General features: G+C 36.7%; 2 protein-coding genes across 3 annotated transcripts; both read left to right on the forward strand.

The window, feature by feature from the left end:
- The first annotated feature begins 7942 nt into the window (after positions 1-7942).
- On the forward strand, positions 7943-11595 carry LOC116304301 (uncharacterized). The gene has a single exon (XM_031714008.2). It carries the CDS (start codon positions 8047-8049, stop codon positions 10705-10707), a length of 2661 nt encoding a protein of 886 aa, XP_031569868.1. The 5' UTR covers positions 7943-8046; the 3' UTR covers positions 10708-11595.
- Positions 11596-15449: 3854 nt separating this feature from the next.
- Positions 15450-18269, forward strand: LOC116304341 (uncharacterized). 2 transcript variants are annotated; one of them, XM_031714065.2, is made up of 2 exons: positions 15450-15543; positions 16577-18269. In XM_031714065.2, the coding sequence occupies exon 2, from the start codon at positions 16606-16608 to the stop codon at positions 17644-17646; it is 1041 nt and encodes a 346-aa protein (XP_031569925.1). In that variant the 5' UTR covers positions 15450-15543; positions 16577-16605; the 3' UTR covers positions 17647-18269. The 2 variants fall into 2 exon arrangements, with proteins under 2 accessions (XP_031569925.1, XP_031569924.1); XM_031714064.2 differs by lacking the exon at positions 15450-15543 and adding an exon at positions 15627-15925 and having other exon boundaries at positions 16577-18268.
- Positions 18270-18271: the final 2 nt, after the last annotated feature.

Raw genomic sequence — 18271 nt, forward strand, 5'->3', positions numbered from 1 at the left:
TCATACAGATGAAATTTTAAGTAGATGAACCTGGAAATGACGAGTGCCCTAATTGTGCATGCGCGTTTATTGTTCATAACTTTAGAGCATGCGTAAAAGGTACCTAGTATTATCATACATTGAAAGCAGAGATAGAGACATAGGAGTCAGAGTCAGAAATCATCTGAATCAGTAAGATTATGTCAAGGGAATGCTGAATAAATTCGTGAAACACTAATTAATAAATAGTACAAAGTAGTGCTAATCAAACAATAGAAAACAATGGAATTTGCATGAAATTGTGCTATTTAGTATTACTAAAGTTTCACGGATTTACTGTGGTGACTAGTTGGTTATACTCTAACATTTTGAAAAAAATTGGTTTGTCAGTGAAGTTCAAAAGGGAAAGACTTATTTCCATATGCAGCTAAATTAAACAAATAAAAAGGTATATTAAGCGCGTTTTTGCATATATTTTGCGTAATTCTGTTGCACACATTAGTCCACCTATCGAGTGTTTATGTTTAATGATTACGTTAAACAAATGTCTTGTGTGGAAGAACCATTGTGTGCGATGAGAAAAACGTGACGAAAATATCAGTAAACAGCATTGGGAATGAATGAATTTCTCGTCAAAGAAAGTGGATCGAATGAATATCATAGTCAAAAATAAAAAATGTATCAAAGAGTGGAAAGACTATTGAAATGCTTATGAAACATTACTGAATAATTTGCACTAAATAATACCAGTTAAGGAATAGATTTTTTTGTTTGTTATAAGGAAGGTTATTTGACATATTTGCATAATTCATATTAGGTGAGAACGAAAATGTTTATACCTGTACTTGAAAACTTTCTGTAAATAAATAAAATACAATTAAAAGAATGATGTAAGTTTGTTGTAAAAAATCAACGAACGTGAAAGAAAAATTACAATCGCATATTCAACTTAGGGATCACGTGTCATTCCCAAGAGTATTATTTCTTTGTTTAACGGCTGTGCACGAGAAGACACATGAATATCAATACAACTCTTACAAAGAATGTTACTCTCAAGAGAATGACACAAGGGTAAAGAGATCGACTACTTTTATCGATTTATTTTGTTTTATTTTCTGATTTTGGTGCACATTTTTCTTCCCAATCGTAGATTAATTTTCTGTTTTAATAAATCAAAAATAATTCCTAAGACGTACAGCTGCACGTTTGTTTGTTTTTTGGTTTTTGGTTTGCTTTTTTTTCGTTCCGAGGGTAGTTGTGGTATAGATAGAGTTAGATAAGTTGTATTGTAGAACTGTATTTTATTACCAAATTGTTTTTCCCCCCTTTTTCATCAGAAATTCAATATCCCACACGGAAAAATCGATTAAACTCATATATACTTCTTGTTCGTATTCCCCTGGGAGTAAAATTGCGCTTTTAAATATGGGATGTTGTGTTTTGAACAGGGTTTCTTTTCGGTTTTTAGAAAATATAGACATATGCTCGCGCGCAAAACCATAAACTCAACGCCAGCAATGACAATTACGAGCAAAAAAATCTTTATTTCGTGGTGTTTTACATGGTCAGCCCTAAAACTACTCAAAACTGAGCAACAGCATACCCCAGTTCCTAAAAGTTTTGTTGTGCTAAGAAGTTGCGTCTATAAATGTGTTTTTACAAAAACTATACGTTTTAAAGCATTCAAAAATCATCCGTGAGCTGAAGGAATACCATACGAAAATATGCATAAATAAAATGTACATCCCACATGAGTTGTTGGGTCGATATTACCTAGGTAGTTGCGTTTTTATTAGACGGGGAGGTTGGATGGGGATGAGGAGGATCCTATATGGATTTTCATCCACTTTTCCAATGATCTTCCAATGTTGAGATCCTTCCTTGCTGGATACCCAGATTTATGGGTCTTCCATGATATCTCCCCGTACAGAATAGTACGATAAAGGGCAAATATAAAGAAACGTGATTGTAGATGAATCATGATAAATTGTACATTTGTATGGAAATTGTATATCCCACATGGACAAATGTGTTTAAAAGATAGAGAAGAGATACATTTGCATGGGGAGGAGGAGAGGGTTGCAGGAGGACGAAATTATGAAACGAAACTTCGACTTCTAAATATAGACATTCTATGAAAAACACTTAGTATATATCCAAGATTCTTAATTAGTCTCTTAAAGGGTCGGATCAAAGGTACCCCCTTTTGAAGAATGAAAAATAAAAAATGTTTTGTTAAAATAAAAATATAAAAAATGAAAATATAAAAATGAAAAATATAAATATAAAAATCTTAGGGTTAGGGTTAGGGTAATAGCGTTAGGGTTAGGGTTAGTGTTAAGACTGTTAGGGTTAGGGTTAACGCTAACCCTAACCCTAACACAAACCCTAGGCACAGCTAGGGTTACTGCTAGGGTTCTAACCCTAACATTGTTGTTTTTGATTTTATTATTTTGATTTTTGATTTTTGATTCAAAACTCATATAGGATACTACCAATATAATATCAACCCAACAATCCATGTGGGATGTACGATTTTTGAAAGACGAACGCGCGCGCAAATTTAACTGCTTTTTAAGACCCTCGATTCCCTTGGGAATATAATTTCTTGACTACTCTATGCCACCACTCTGCTTGTTCATGTGGGATACGCCGGCGCATAACTCTGGACAGGTGTCCTCTTTTTTCCTTCACCCTAGGGCACGCAGTTCAAGAATATACAACACGACAGCAGCTTTATCGGGAATTCATCTTTATTAGTAAACATTTGATTAAGGAAATAAACGCAAGAATTGCTGGACGTTTCGATGACATCCTGTCATCATTGAAAAACCTAGTCCAATCAGACTCAGTGAAAGCAAAACGTTTTGTTTGAATATGTACATATATTAACTTAGTCATAGAGTAATTAACGCTTGATCTGTCATTAAATGTTGTTGAAAATGATGACAGGATGTCATCGAAACGTCCAGCAATTTATGCGTTTATTTTCTTCATTTTTATCGTTTTTAAATACAAATAAGATACAAGTTGGAAATACGTTATCTATTCACAAAATGATATGACAAGAGTGCACATATCCATGAAACAATCTAATAGCCAAATAGCGCGATTACTCATGCATTCTTGATGTTTCTTTGGGAATTGAAAAACCTAGTATACTGTACTATTTGTGCTTTTATTCATACAAGAGTGTTTTGTTTTTCTAAAGTTAGAAACCTTAGACGCTGTTATAATCTCCTTAGCAACCATATGGTTTCCAACTTGGTCTCCGATGCTAATAAAACCTGGCAGCAGTCTAAAAATTTCGGAACATTTCTCAAATTCCCTTAATTACTTCATTTCCGTGGCTGCTTTGCTCCATGTGGGACACTGAACAGAAAAGGTTACATAAACTAAACAAATGTTGGGCTTTTCCGCGTGGGTCCACAAGGAAGACCCCGATAGTTTAACTTACATAAAAAAACAAAAACAAGTCTTTGTTTGTTTCTTCCTGATTTACGTTCACGCACGACCTAAAGAAAAAGAGGAAGTTAAAAATACTCTAGTTTTGGTAACGAGCTTCTCTGGACAACTTCGACGATACGACAGCCATCTTATTGTCAGTAGGCAAAACAAAACGAAAAGATGACGGAAAATATATAGAGTTTGTGATAGTCTTTCTTTTATGGGTAAAGGTGGTTGATTTGCCGTCTTAAGTCTTCTTCTGTTGAGCTGTTTATATCAAACGCCCATTATTTATTCAATAAATAAGCTATATTTGCCCCCCTGGACTCCCATGATGCCTTGCGATCCAAGATGGCCGCCGTATCGTCGTAGTATTCCATTCTCTCTCGATGGAATTTTACTGTGTAATTGATTGTTTTCATTCATCAATAAATATAGCAGCATCTTATTCGATACATGTCTGGTTTTCCATAGAGCGTTTTCACTCACGTCAGAAAGCAGCCATAAACAATAGAAACTTTCTGCACAGTATTTGCATAAAAATAGAGTTCAATTCCCGGAGGATAGAAAATGTATTTTTTTGTTACCCCATAATTGCCGTTGTGACGTCACGTGAAAACGCTCCAGTATCTCACATAATAAATATTCCAGAGAAAATACATAGAAATTTTAATTTTTTTGTTGGAAGAAATTAATACATTTTTATACCTCTTTGCATTTTATATTATGCATTTCCCTACATATTTAATTATGGGAAATTTGTAAAGGGAAGCAGTCAATGTAAGTATTTGAAAAATGTAATACTTTATACACTGACACTTTATAATGATAATGATTCACCAAAACACAAAGTGAAGTAACTAATGTTTCTGAGATAGCCCATGTGGGTTTCAATTACGAAGAAATGCGCATGCTCAAACAAGAACATGACGTGTAGACCGGCACTAATCCTATGAAACGACGTCTAGCTGATAAGAAAAGCCTTTTAAGATTTCATAATTTGTTGAAAATATGGTTTTGTGTGTTCCAAATATCAGAAACGCTTTTGATCTGTGTTCAACCTGATATCTGCCTTATATTGTTTGGTAATAGGCTGATACGCATGCGTATAACGTCAGGGGCCCTGGGGGGCCCGAAGAAACGCAGGCTCTTGGTACGAGATTGGGGCTCCACTGTTGTCTAGTATGTGATGAACAGTGTAATCATTAAGGTATTTTTGGAATTACAGTCGCACTGCTTCCCTCGGGTAATTGTCAAAATAATGGTTGGTGGCTTAAATGAGGTATTTATAAAAAAATTATTTGGGAATTTGACAAATTGTCCCTTAACAGCGACTATAGGTGCTGCGCAATAGGTGACCACTTATTGGACCCTTTTCGAAAGTATCGTGGATACGAGGCTAACCTGCAAAATACAAAAGAAGTCACGCTTTTTCGCGATGGAATTCGTGTCATTTCTTTTATATTTCCATTTTAGTCTCGTATCCATGGTACTCTTTAGAAGGGCCCATGGGAGTTCTAATGTGCATACCAGTGCAATAAATAAAATACAAAGTTTTGATTATTTATTTATTTATTTTGATTTGAAATACCTTTCCTGTACACCGACCGGAAGACAAAATTATTTTCAGGGATTGCATGCAGAAATTAATTCATTCTCAACTCGAAATTTATGAATTTCGAAACATGCTTTGCCAAATAAGCTCCAACATTATTTTGCAATGATGAAGAAACAACATTTTCCTGCAACAATTTTAATATTGCAAGATTAATTTTGCATGTTGCAGTGTAGTGTATCTCTAAATAGGCATGACAAACTTTGCAATTTCTTTACTCAAAATTGCTAGGCTCGTAAGTGAAAAGAAAATCAAAAGTATCGGGAGTTTCTGCTCAATGATGAATAGTTTTAGATTACATAATTATACTTAACAGCGTTTTCCTTAAAATAGAAACATAAATATCGGTTAAAGAATAAACAAAGAAAATACCCCAAAAAATAAACAATTTTTTTCTTAAATCTAAACTTAGCACCCAAAGCCGGAGCACAAAGCCATTGGTTAGCCATATTCTGTACTTATCATTGCAACTAATAATCTTCCTAAACGAGAAAAAATGGGTTTTATATAAGCTTTATAAATGAGTTTCTGAATACCCTATATCACGTGATAATCTCCCACTGAACACGCCAATACTTCTTATACTTATTAAATATTAATTCGCTTTTCCCCAAAAATTGTGAAGGTTTTTGTAGAGAAAAAAGCCTAGACGGGGCGTCATCTGAAATATCTTGGAGATTTGCTGGTGAATTATTTACTAACTCCTCTGGAAGAGAGTGTTCATCGAGCTCTATGAATGAGTCCACATAGCTATTGCTCTTCAGGAATTTTATGAATGCATAAATAAGGAAAATCTGAGTTATATTTTCCGATGGGATAAAAAAAAAATTGATTCAAGGTAAGAATATTTTAGTCTTTCTTCAAACTACTTATATCTAAGCAAAAACATCTGACTTTGAACTAAATTTCCCCAAGTATCAAGAACAACGACTTACATACCAACAGAGAAAGAAAATAGCTTTTAAAAAAGGTCTGGAAGCATTTGTAAAGAAGCAAGAGTGTCCATGAACATGTTTAATTGATTTTCTCTTAATTTACGAGACAATAATGTCGATTTGCAAGAAGAATGCTTCTATTATAACATAGAAATCTCAGATAAGTAAACCAAACTTTCGACTTTCAAGATTTTGGTTTTCCATGCTTTTTGAACGACGAGCACTGCAAATCTGAAACATCCTTATTTCGAAGAAATATAAATCTTAATAATCTAAATGTAATTATAATTTGCTTGAAAGGTTTTAGTGTGGATTGTGTTAAAAACTTTGGATATCAATTAGTTTTTCTTTTTACTGAATTCACCTGCTGTTGTCTAGCAAAAAAATCCTAGATCGAAAAGTTCGTGAGCTTGAAAGCCGTTTTCTTTTGAAAAGCAAAAGAATATCTCCAAAATGTCTTACCAAAAATTTCTATTTTCTGTAGTTTACAAAGCATATATGAATTAAAGCTTGCTGCAATTATCAACTATTTTCAAGGCCGAATAGTTCAAATAATTTAGAGTATCGAAATGTTTATAATTGATTTCAAAAATGTATTGTATACTTCAAGCTCTTTCAAAGAGGAGTAGGGAAAAAAATCAGTTGCGTCGAAATTTTGAAGCTAATTTCCTTTGTTTTTTGGGGGGGAGGGGATATTCTCACAATAGACAATTTCCTGAAATACATTTACATCACTTTAGGAAAGCCATAAAAGAGCTCTCATTTTCTAAACAAGTTTTTCAAAAAAACTTTCTATTCAATATTGTTGTGTTTTAAACCACGGTTTTTACCTAAATATAGAAATAAAATAAATAAATTTACCATAAAGATTGAAGTAGTAAAATTAATCTTAATTAAATAAGTTGTGATTTTATATATATTTTAAGCAATATCTTACACGCTTTTTTAAAAAAATCGCTCCCGTGTTCCCATTATATACACTTTATATTTACACTAAGTTAGTGCTAGATTTCATTTTCACAAAATTAACCGGCTTGTCGTGCCTTGGCTTCTCTGTGGATTTTTACGAATCAGAGAAAAATATTTAAGGGAAATAATAAATTGTGATTTGAAGGTATTTTTAGATTTTTGTGCCTTATATAGAATAATATTCAAGTCATATTCAAGTATGGTTTCGTTGATGTTAAGAGAATGAAGAGAGTTTGACACTCGACTCTCCAAATGACGCAAATTCTGAGAGTATGACACACGTAGCGGTCAAATTGAATATGAAAAAACCCAGAGAAGCCATCGCCCGACTGATACACTATTCATTACATCCATTATTAATGTCTTAGTAACCAAATCCACCAAGTAATCAAACAGCTGAATGAGATATAACGAAATATATATTGGATAAAAAGCTCATTTATGAAAGAGAGAAATGCAGACGTTGATCGAATTATTGTCAGTGTACAGTTGGATTTGTTGTTGATTTTGAAAAGAATCTACTGTCGACGATTTGAAGCTAGAAGCTTTTGTGGTTGCTTTTGTTTTCATTCCATTCCGTTTTTCCACTATTTTTGCATTCATAAAATGTCGTAAATCAGCACCAAATGACCAAATTCCAATAGAATTACTCAGGGGAAAAGATTTTAAATTTTTTAAAAAGAATTTCAAGAATAGCAGACATCAGAGTTACATTGCATTTTGGGTCTGTTTCAATACATTTCATTGTATTGACCCAAATGCCTCGATTTGAAGTAGTTGTTTGAAGGCTGTTCCTCTAATGTCTGCTATTTAGTCTTCAGTGGTGGCCGCCATGTTGGATGACAAGAATCAAAGCATTTAACATGACTGCCACATGACTTGCACACTTCGTTCACTTCCCACCTCTCATTCTCACCTCCCGAAATCACTTCCAGTTTACCTTTGCCTCTAAGCGTCTTTTTTTTTCTTTTCTTTCTGTCAGGTTTAGATGAGAGAATACGTGAAAGAAAAAGAAAAGCAGTCCACTCGAATGCCTGCCGACAACTATCGAGGCAATGATTAACACTTCTGTCTGCTCATCCACTCCAACTTTCTTCTCTCATGTCAAAAGCACTGGCTGTTTTGAAGTTATTTTTCTCAATGGTATCAATAAATTCAACCGCCAAACCTACTCTCACTAGTCCCTCACGGTCAAACGCTACTCACCCCATAACACAGGCAGCCCAGCCCGTTCCTTTGCTCTTGAAACCCATGGACCAAGTCGCTTCCTTTGTTGGCCAGGGCTTCCGGTTCACTATCCCGGATGATACGTTTTACCCGACGTATTATGTCGGACGAAGAGAGAACTTGAAACTGAGTATGTTTACTATAAATGGAGGGATGATTTCTCGGAACTCCTGGCTTCATTTCGACTCAGAAGCAAGGAACGTTTATGGCTTTCCTCTTCCTGGGAACGAAGGGACGTTTCGATTTTTGCTCAAAGCAACGAATTCTGACGGCAAATCTGCAGCAGATATTCTTCGGGTTCATGTTCGCAAGAGCAACAGCAATCATAACCATGAGTTCGTGATAAGAACCAAGTTTCATCTGTTGAATTTTGTATCAGATGTGAGGGTGCGCTTTGATTTCGTTTCAAGGTTTGCACGGTATGCTATTGATGATGATGTTAGCAGCGTCTGGATAAAATCTTATAACAAAAAACACAAACAAATAACATTGACGCTCAACACAATACCGTACTCCCCCTGTGATAAGACCCGCCTGCAAAACATTCATAACAAACTTGCTACGAGTTCCGGGGGAGTCAACCCTTCGTTCCAAAAGGCTCTATCAGAAAAATTTCTTATTTCAAGTGTTGAGTTGAAGCTGGTTGGTCCGTGTGATCAAGTGAAAAAGGACGATGGTAATGAGTTTGAATGGGGTGTTCTCAAGCATTTAATGCCGATTTTGATGCTCATGTTTGTGGTTGGGATTCCTGTGGGCATATCCGTTGCCATTCACAAGAGAATCAAAAGAAAGAGAGCCAGACTAAGAGATGAAAGAAAGAGAAGGAGAAGAATGGAAAATGGGATGGACTCAACATTTCACACGGTTCACTACAACAACAGGTGTCCTTCAATGTTGTCCGTCTCCAACTTCTCCCGAGAGGACGACGCCACAGAAGATGAAAGAAGCAGCATTTCCAAAATCAACATCATCCCGAACGGCACTACGCCAAATGGTACCATCCCATCTTCGATTAATCTTGATGTTCCAAAGATTAGCACCAATAAACAAACCAACAACAAACTCAATACTAACAGTAAGGCAGATAATTCGTCCAGTAGTAGAGTGATGTACATGGGAAAGTCTGAGATGAATATTCCAGTTTACTTCACAAAACCAAAAGAGGAAATCCAGAACGACTCAGAAATGTCGTTTTCAATGATTGCGGATACCATTTCGTCTACGTTGAAGGGGATTGGAAAGTCTGTGTGGAGCGTAGCAGGACCAGAAGAAGATGAATCCACAGTCAACGAACCTAAAACCGGTAATCTCGATGGAGAAGACAAAAGGAGTAAGAAAGATAATAAACTTAAACTCTTAGCCTCTGAACTAGAGCTTCCACTCGCGGCAGACAAGAACGATGACGTACCAAAGCTTCAGTCTGTAAGTATCGTTCATGAGCCCGGAGCTCTAGGAATTCCACAGAGGTGCCAATCAGAACTGAAGCTTACAGAATACGGCAAAGGTAACAGCGCTAATGATGGCGTGAAAGTTCCGCTCATGAACTCTGCAAGTAATCGTTTGCCAAAGAGGCGAGTCTCTCTCCCGCATGTAGAAATCCATTCTGAAAATACCAAGAACAGGAATAAAGTTGTAGATTCACTTTTTGGAACTCAGGGAAGTAGCGTCGAGACTGGAGAAGGAATTTCCTTGAAGGGTTTGTTGAAGTCGTTGAGTGATGTTTCCAAAATGACTACTCCAAAAGAACAGGAAACAGTACTCGTTGACGAATCAGCCATTGGTATGTTTACGAGCCAGATAGAACAGATGTCCAAAGACGCTAGAGAAGATTTTGGGAGTAGGAATGAAGTAGAAGACTACGGCATGCAACACTCCGAGGAAAATCTACCAGAACAGGAAGAAAGATATGATGAAGAAGAAGAATTGATGACACCCGAGGACATTGAAGCCATGGACTACACGACATGGAGGATGAAACAAATAAAGAAAGCGCAGAGAGCAGCAGCGAAGAAAGAGAAGGAACAAGGAATAGGGAGTAGTGAATACAGCCACGAAGCTGAATACGACAGGGAAGACGTCGCGTCCACTGACAAACTTGTCTATCAAGATTACACCAATCCATACCAGTACGCAAATACCTCTTACTTGTCAGTGAAATCGCAGTCACTAGACCTCACATCTCAATCATCTGGTTTAAACGAGAGCGACGATTACGAAAAAGAAAACTGCAACAAACAACAGCGGCCCAGTTCTCCCATGTTCAGCCCTAACACACAATCAATGCCAAGCCTTCATGACAGAAAATTCCAATTAGGGGCAGAAAGTACCAAGGTGGCTAACAGAAGCAGGACTCAAGAAGATAATCACCAAGGAGAGAAATCAATTTTAGGTAAAATATTTTCCCGCGAGACGCCAGAAGAGAGTAAGAATCTTAATCAGCCCAAAGAGCCCGAGGAGGGGTCCCTAGTGGGATTTCTTAAGACACGTGTTGGCGGTTTCCTGGGACCTTCTGAAGGATCCTCTTGGTTTAAGTGAAGTGGAGAAGAATAGACTTGGGGAAATTTGATTTTCAGCAGCCGAGGATTGTACAGTGAGTCCGTCCTTTTGGCTTAAAGCAAGAAAAGGTAGACAGATATTCAATACGATCGACACTATGGCTACCATAATGCCGTGAACCATGAACAAGAACAAATACCAAATGAATTAGTAGCTTAGAGAGTAGATTACGAAGATTTATGAAGATTATTGAAGATCACGTTTGTCGATCCTTAGACAGATAAATCACAAAGGTTTAGCTCCAAAAGTATCTTGGGATTCACTGAGGAACACAGCCGCCCTTATTTAATTGCAGCATAGGTGCGCAAAGCATCTCGGGATCTATTGAGGGTTTAAGAGGTCTTAAGTCACAGACGCTTACGCGTGCAATTCAACCTGGGATCCATTGACGATCACAACAGCCCTTATTTGATCGTAGCTTAGGTGCGCATGCCATCTTGGTGTTTATTGAGGATCACAGCAGCCCTTATTTGATTGTAGCAGAGGGGCACAAAGTATCATGGGATCCACTGGGGATCACAATGCTTGACTGTATCTTAGGAGTACTAACTATTTTGGAAGACACCCAAATTGAATGCAAGGTGCGCAAGGCAGAGAGTCACAGTAGCCTATATGTAAATGCAATTGACGTGATCTTACTGCAGCTAAAGCTTGTTATTAGGATTTGTCAAGTAGATCCGTTTGTAGATTAATTGTCCTTTAACGATTTTTAAAATTTAAATTAACGTAGTTTTAATAGCCCAGCTAGTTTACAAGCTATTTACCGCAACCCTTGATTGTTCTTCTAAAGTTTTGAACTAAATGCTCCGTCATCGGAGATGAATAGGAATTATTTATTACAAGTAATAACAGGCGCGGATCCAGGGGAGTGTCCTGCGGTTCTCTGGACACCCCCCCCCCCCCCCCCCCCATAATGTCGTAGTTACTCTTACGCTTTTTTGAAGCATGACTCGTGTGAAGGCTTTTACAAGAAACATTTACGATGCATAATATATCTATATACATTTCTTCATTTGGGACGAACCCCTAACCCATTTCTGGATCCGCCCTTGAATAATCACAGAGAATATTTATAATAAGTTGATAAGTTGGAAACGTATCGCATAGTGCAGTGGCATTCAAATGGCTTCTGCCCTGAACCAATCAAAAGCAGGTAAGTGCACATCAACCAATCACGGCGCTGGAATGTGGAAATCATTTGAGTGTTACTGTTTGGTACGTTTCCTGCTCATTCAAGGTCTGATTCATTACGAATGATAGATAAATTTGTTGTGGTATATCAGATTTAGGTCTCTAAATATTTACTCCTAAGAATTTTGAAAATTGATAATTTTTAGACGTAAATTTAGATCTTAACTTATTTAACAAATGACAAATGTCTGCAAACATTTAGTGTAAAGTTGCTAAGCAGTAGTGCCAAATAAAAACGCTTTTTACTGTGTTAACTTGCTATATTTCTTGAGTATCACGAAATGTCCTTTAGAAACATTCTTTCAAGAAAGATGGCTACTCGATAACAAACGTTTTTCTTATGAATGAGAATTTTTACATTCTCTTTCTCTCTTTTTCCTTCCTTTATTTCTTTTTTTCTTTTTTTTCTCTAGCTCTCTCCTTGATGTGTTTTCTCTGTTGAGGTGCAAGGAGGGGTGTGGGTTTTCGGGGTCGGAGGGGGGTTGCGCCCGCGGCCAGTGGGGGGAGAGAGAGGGAGGAAGGAGGGGGGAGGAGGTGAGGGGAGGGAGGGAGGAGTGAGGTAGCGAGGGGAGAGAGCGCGAGATCGGATGGAGAGGGGGTGAGGGAGGTGCGGGAGGGGTGAGGAGGAGGGAGTTGTTACTTACTGGTAAAGGGGATGTCGGAGGGCGAGAAGTCGAGGTCTTGCTGTTGGATTGCGTTTGCTTTCTTCTTTTTTAGTTTGTATTTCTGTCTGTCTTTCTTCCCTTCTTTCCCTTCTTTCTTTCTTTCTTTCTCTCTCTCTCTCTCTTTCTTTCCTTCTCCTTTCCTTCTTTCCTTTTCCTTTCCTTCTTTCCTTCGGTCTTACCTACTATTGCTAAGATTTTCGAGAGAATAGTTTTTAACCAGTTATATGAGTATCTAAGTACTGTTTAATAAACGAGCAGGAGTGTTTTATCGGGTATAAAACACGAGGCGTAGCCGAGTGGTTTTAGACCCGATAAAACACGATCTGCGAGTTTATTAAACGGCTTAGAAAACTCCAGATGTATGTTCTCATATTGTACCGAATTCTTTACGAATTGAACCAAGTTGGATAGAGAAAATCCAAGTTAAAGTTTATGCAAATGAAGACGAATCTTTATTCGATTTAAAATCACCTTCATGGTCATGATTTCTATTGTGTTTCCTTCATGAATTATTAATGAGTTTTCTAAACTCAAATAATTTACTTTCTCAAAAGCAGTCGGGATTTAGACCGCTTCATTCGACTACTACTGCACTCCTAGAAGCCACAACGGAGTGGCTTACCAATATGGATGAAGGTAAATTGAACTGTGTCACTTTCCTAGATTTTAAAAAAGCTTTTGACACAGTAAATCACTCCATACTTCTCCACAAATTATACTATTATGGGATTGCAGAAGAGTCGATAAAGTGGTTCAAATCTTACCTCACAGATCGTAGTCAGAGATGCTACATAAACCATACCTTATCTAGCTCTAGAACACTCGATTGCGGCATCCCTCAAGGCTCAATCCTTGGGCCATTATTATTTATTATTTACATAAACGATCTGCCAAATAGTGTCAAATTTTCAAATGCTAGAATGTATGCTGATGACACAAGTCTCACCACTTGTGGCACATCACAAAAGACTCTATTTGACGAGGTGAACGCTGATATTTCCAATATTCATAACTGGTTGAAAGCTAACAAACTTAGCTTAAATTCAGCTAAAACAGAGCACATGTTTATTGCTTCTGACGATAAATTGAAAAAAATTACCTCCGAACCACACATATATTTAAATAGCAAACCAATTACTAGAGTCTCTACAGCAAAAACTCTGGGTGTTGTGATTGACGAACGGGTGTCTTGGGTTGCTCATATTGATTACATTTGTAAAAAAATATCCTCTGGATTGAGTGGCATAAGACGAGTCCGCGATTACATCCCCTTGGAGACAGCTATTACCATATATGAGGCTCTCGTTTTACCTTGGTTTGACTATTGTGACGTGGTATGGGATAATTTACCAGTAACGTCTGCTGAAAGATTGCAAAAAATGCAAAATAGAGCTGCAAGAATAATAACAAAAAGCAGCTACGATGTCAGATCTAGTGATATTTTAACTTCTTTAGGCTGGAAAAGCTTACAAAGAAGAAGAAAGGAGCATAAAGCAATAATGATGTTTAAGACTTTAAATGCACTTGCACCAAAATCTGTAAGGGAACTCTTTTATTTTCAAGAAAATACCTACGATTTTCGTGGTAGAGAGAAGTGCTTAAAGTTACCGAAACCCAGCACTGAGTTTTTAAAAAGAGCTCTCTCTTATGACGGTGCAAAAGTGTGGAACTCGTTACCCCAAAGTGTCAGACTGTCCAATAATTTAAAATCTTTTAAGAGGAATCTTTCGTCTGTTGGTCCTTAACACTTTAATTACTATAATATTTTTGGGGGGTAGATGAGAATTTATTTCATAAATCTGTCTATATATTCTTAACGTTATTATTAATTTTTTATATATATTACCTATGAACTCGGTTTTCATGAAAACCAATTTGTACATTGATGAAATTTCCCGAGATTAAATAAAAGACATCTCTCTCTCTCTCTCTCTTCTTTTTTTCTTTCTTTCTTTCTTTTCTTTCCTTCCTTTCTTTCTTTCTTTCTTTCTTTCTTTCTTTCTCTCCCTTCTTTCTTTCTTTCTTCCTTCCATCCTTTCTATTATGGAACACTTTCAAACATCACCTACTGTTTTTTTCGCTTCCTATTTTTTTGTCATTTCAATAATTCATATTATCTTGGTTTTTCTTTATGATCTCTAGGGCTTGTATGAGTGCATAACCATGGGAAAAAGGTCCTGTGTCGACTTGATCCTGTCCCAACAAAACTTCTCCCACTCTAAACTACATTCGATATGAAGAAAACACATGTCCACATCTGCTACAAATCCTTCCAACTTCAGCAGGTGGTAAATAGATATATAATATAAATAATACAGTTTTCGTACGGCGACCAAGCAACAAAACAGATTCATTAATCAAACGAAGAATTTTACCCTAGGTTTCTTCAGGGTAAGGTGTATAATTTTTCTCTGTAAAAATATTGGTACAACTTGTTATTTTTTCCTATAATTTGTGGTGTTTTTATTTTTTTGGTATTTTAGCATGTTGAGACCGGTTGTACGAGCCTGGATAGCGCTACCCGATAGATAAATTTTATCCAGTGGATAAATGTATTAGATAACAGCATCGACTTATCCACTGGATAAGGATTTATCCGCTGGATAGGGCTATCCACTCTTTGTACGACCGGGCCCTGAGGTTCATTCTGGAAAAACTAGAATTACATTCTTAAGAATCGTTAAAAAAAACACGAGGAAAAATCGCCAAAAAACCTTACGGATTTTGGAAAACAACTATACTAATCAACAAAAGTAAATAGTGTACAAATCCTGCTGAATTTACCAATCCCTTTACATAACTAATGACAGCTAAGGTCAGAGTTTCTATAGTGTAACCATGGAAACATTAGATTATTCGTATTGAGTTTCATTTTGGTCGTCGTGAAGAAAATTCATTACCAAAATTCTCGAACAGAGTAATTTCCTGCCTGAAAATTAATTCGATTTTCCCCCAAAAGGTAAGTTTGCTATACGATATTAATCTAAGATGGTGTTTTATGTTTAGTGAATTTAATTGCAGTATAGATTTATGAAGGATTGTTTGTGTAGATTTACAGACTCAAGCAGCTCTATTGTCTGGGATAATCTGCTGGGTTTAGATTGTGAAGATTTATTCGCTTTAGGTAAAACACATGGACATTTTATAATCCGATAAGAGGTTAGAAGAAGCACGTATCTGTTGTGTTTTTGTCGCTTTAAAGACCTTGTTTTGCCAACGCTAAGTTATAAGGCACACGAATTGTCGGGGAATTGTCCCGTTTAATCGACTCGAAAAGCAACAGGGCCGTCGTGTATTAAACAGACAGAAGTCTTATTTATTGACAACGAGTTTTGAAAAAGGTAAGTTGTTGAAGTAATTACGAAAAATTGCTCTTAACTTTAGGAGGTTCTTTACAGTAAGTGACTAGAAAACCTCTATTCAGCTCGCTAGTGGAACAGTGGATGAAAACAGTGACCTCTTAGCTACGAAAATCATCATATTGTTTGACACCTAAACGCCGGACATTTGGGTGCTTCTCTGAAGCTGAATGTCAAAGAAACGATAAATATCCCCTCTGAAACTGGTGTTTCTCTAACGAGCGAATATTTAACGAAGTATTTATCAATACCAAGGACAGTTGGGTATAGCATTCGTTTTATTTTTGGCAATCTGGCGTTTGTACTGTATGTTAATGATATTTACATACAGCTGGCAAAATAAACAATATTTTTTCAAACGATTAAATTTATGTTTTCTTGGATTATGATAATCGCATAAACTGTTACAAGAAAATGTGCTCTGCTACCGACTTGCTTTTGATGTTTGTTTTGTATTTTCATTTATATTTTTTCACGGAAATGAAAACCCTTGTGAAATAAAACTTTCAAACGAATACAATCTAAAGGACGGATATTGTAACGAAATGAAATGCAGAGAGAGAAAGAGAGAGGGAAGACAGACAGACAAACAGACAGACAATAATATTTCTTGTTTTTAAATTTCCATTTCAGTTTGTCGATATGAGGTAACCGGAAGTCAAATGAATGGAAAACCAAGACCTCGCACTTCCGGTGCGCAACGACCTCCCAGGTCCTCTCGGACGACTCTTACTGCAAAAGACCACAGGCCTGGGTCTAGTAAAACTCAGAGGGACCATGTATCGTCAATACCTATAGATACTAAATATCTAAAGAAAGAATTCAGAATGACTGTACCCAGGCCCCGTTATGCCTACTTTACACTCGTCATGTGCGGCGATGAGTATGTTAAGGGGGCTCTAACCCTCGCCTGGTCACTAAGGCAACAAAACACTAAACATGAACTGGTAGTCATGGTAACATCTGACGTCAGTGTAGAGGCACTTAAATTGCTGCGTAAGGTTTTTAATCGTGTTCTTAGAGTAGGGTATATCAAGACTAAAGTTAAGAGCACCTTGCGAGGGAAGGCATATAGAGATGAGAATCAGTGGATCAACTATAGTCTCACTAAAGCAAGAATGCTAAAGTACTCTGAATATGATAAGGTCATGTGGATGGATGCTGACTCCCTTGTCATGCAGAATATCGACCATCTATTTGATCTACCAGCTCCTGCTGGGATATGCTCCAGTATAAAGGACCACGACTACTGGCATGAGAAACACATATCAGAAGACTTGGTTCAGAGTTCTATTGAGAACAACTATGGGGTACATGGGTGTGTCATGCTACTTGAACCAAGACTTGATCACTATTTTATGGCTAGTTCACAGCCGGTTATAGGGGATAAAAAAACCTTCATGGGACCTGATGAGTTCTTTTTTACTGAGCTATACAAGAGCAGGTGGCATCATATTCATGTTAGGTATGGTTGTACTAGGTGGCATATGGAGAGGCTAGGTGCGGCACCTCATGTTATACATTATGGTGGGGCTAAACCCTGGGAAGATGGAGACAGAATACAAGAATGGGACGGTTTGTGGCACTGGAGAGCTGCAGCAGATGAAATGTGTAGAGAAAGACCTGCTTTCTCTGTGCTTTTCAAGAGAGAAAGACCTAAAAGTACTCTAAGCTTGCTGCGATTGATCACAGATCAGTCTTGAACTGGCAAGGCGTGATATGAAATATCAGATGTGAAATCACTCTTTTTCAAAGATGTAATAACAGAGCAGATAAATAGAAGTGAGATTGAGGATTAGTCTTGATGTTCACACAGATAATATTAAAGGCAGTCAGACAATATTAATAAATCCTAGATCAGATAATCAGGAGATAGATCAAGGATCAGTCTTAACAGAGATAATATTAATAGGTCTCACATCTGAATGTAGGTCTTATCAGATAATATTAATATATCATAGATCAGAAGTTAGATCAAAGATCAGTAATGATTCTAACACAGATAATATTAATAGAGATAATAATAGGTCACAGATCTGAATTAGATCTTAGAGATAATATTAATAAATTATAGATCAGAAGTTAGATCAAGGACCAGTCATGATTCTAATACAGATAATATTAATAGCTCACAGATGAGAATGTAGTTCTTATCAGATAATATCAATAAATCCTAGATCAGATAATCATAAGATAGATCAAGGATCATTCTTGATTCTAACAGTTATGATATTAATAGGTCACAGATCTGAATGTAGATCTTATTAGATAAAATAATGGATCAAACTTTCAATTTACATCAATGAGTCTAGATATTTATATGAATAA

The sequence above is a fragment of the Actinia tenebrosa genome, unplaced genomic scaffold (assembly GCF_029948245.1).
Source record: "Actinia tenebrosa isolate PJP-AT-01 unplaced genomic scaffold, QUT_ActTen_1.0 PGA_scaffold0__85_contigs__length_37466705, whole genome shotgun sequence".
Lineage (NCBI taxonomy): Eukaryota > Metazoa > Cnidaria > Anthozoa > Actiniaria > Actiniidae > Actinia > Actinia tenebrosa.

Bases quoted from the DNA above. Each gene is read 5' to 3' on its own strand.
- LOC116304301 (XM_031714008.2), top strand. From the start codon at position 8,047: ATGTCAAAAGCACTGGCTGTTTTGAAGTTATTTTTCTCAATGGTATCA.
- LOC116304341 (XM_031714065.2), top strand. From the start codon at position 16,606: ATGAATGGAAAACCAAGACCTCGCACTTCCGGTGCGCAACGACCTCCC.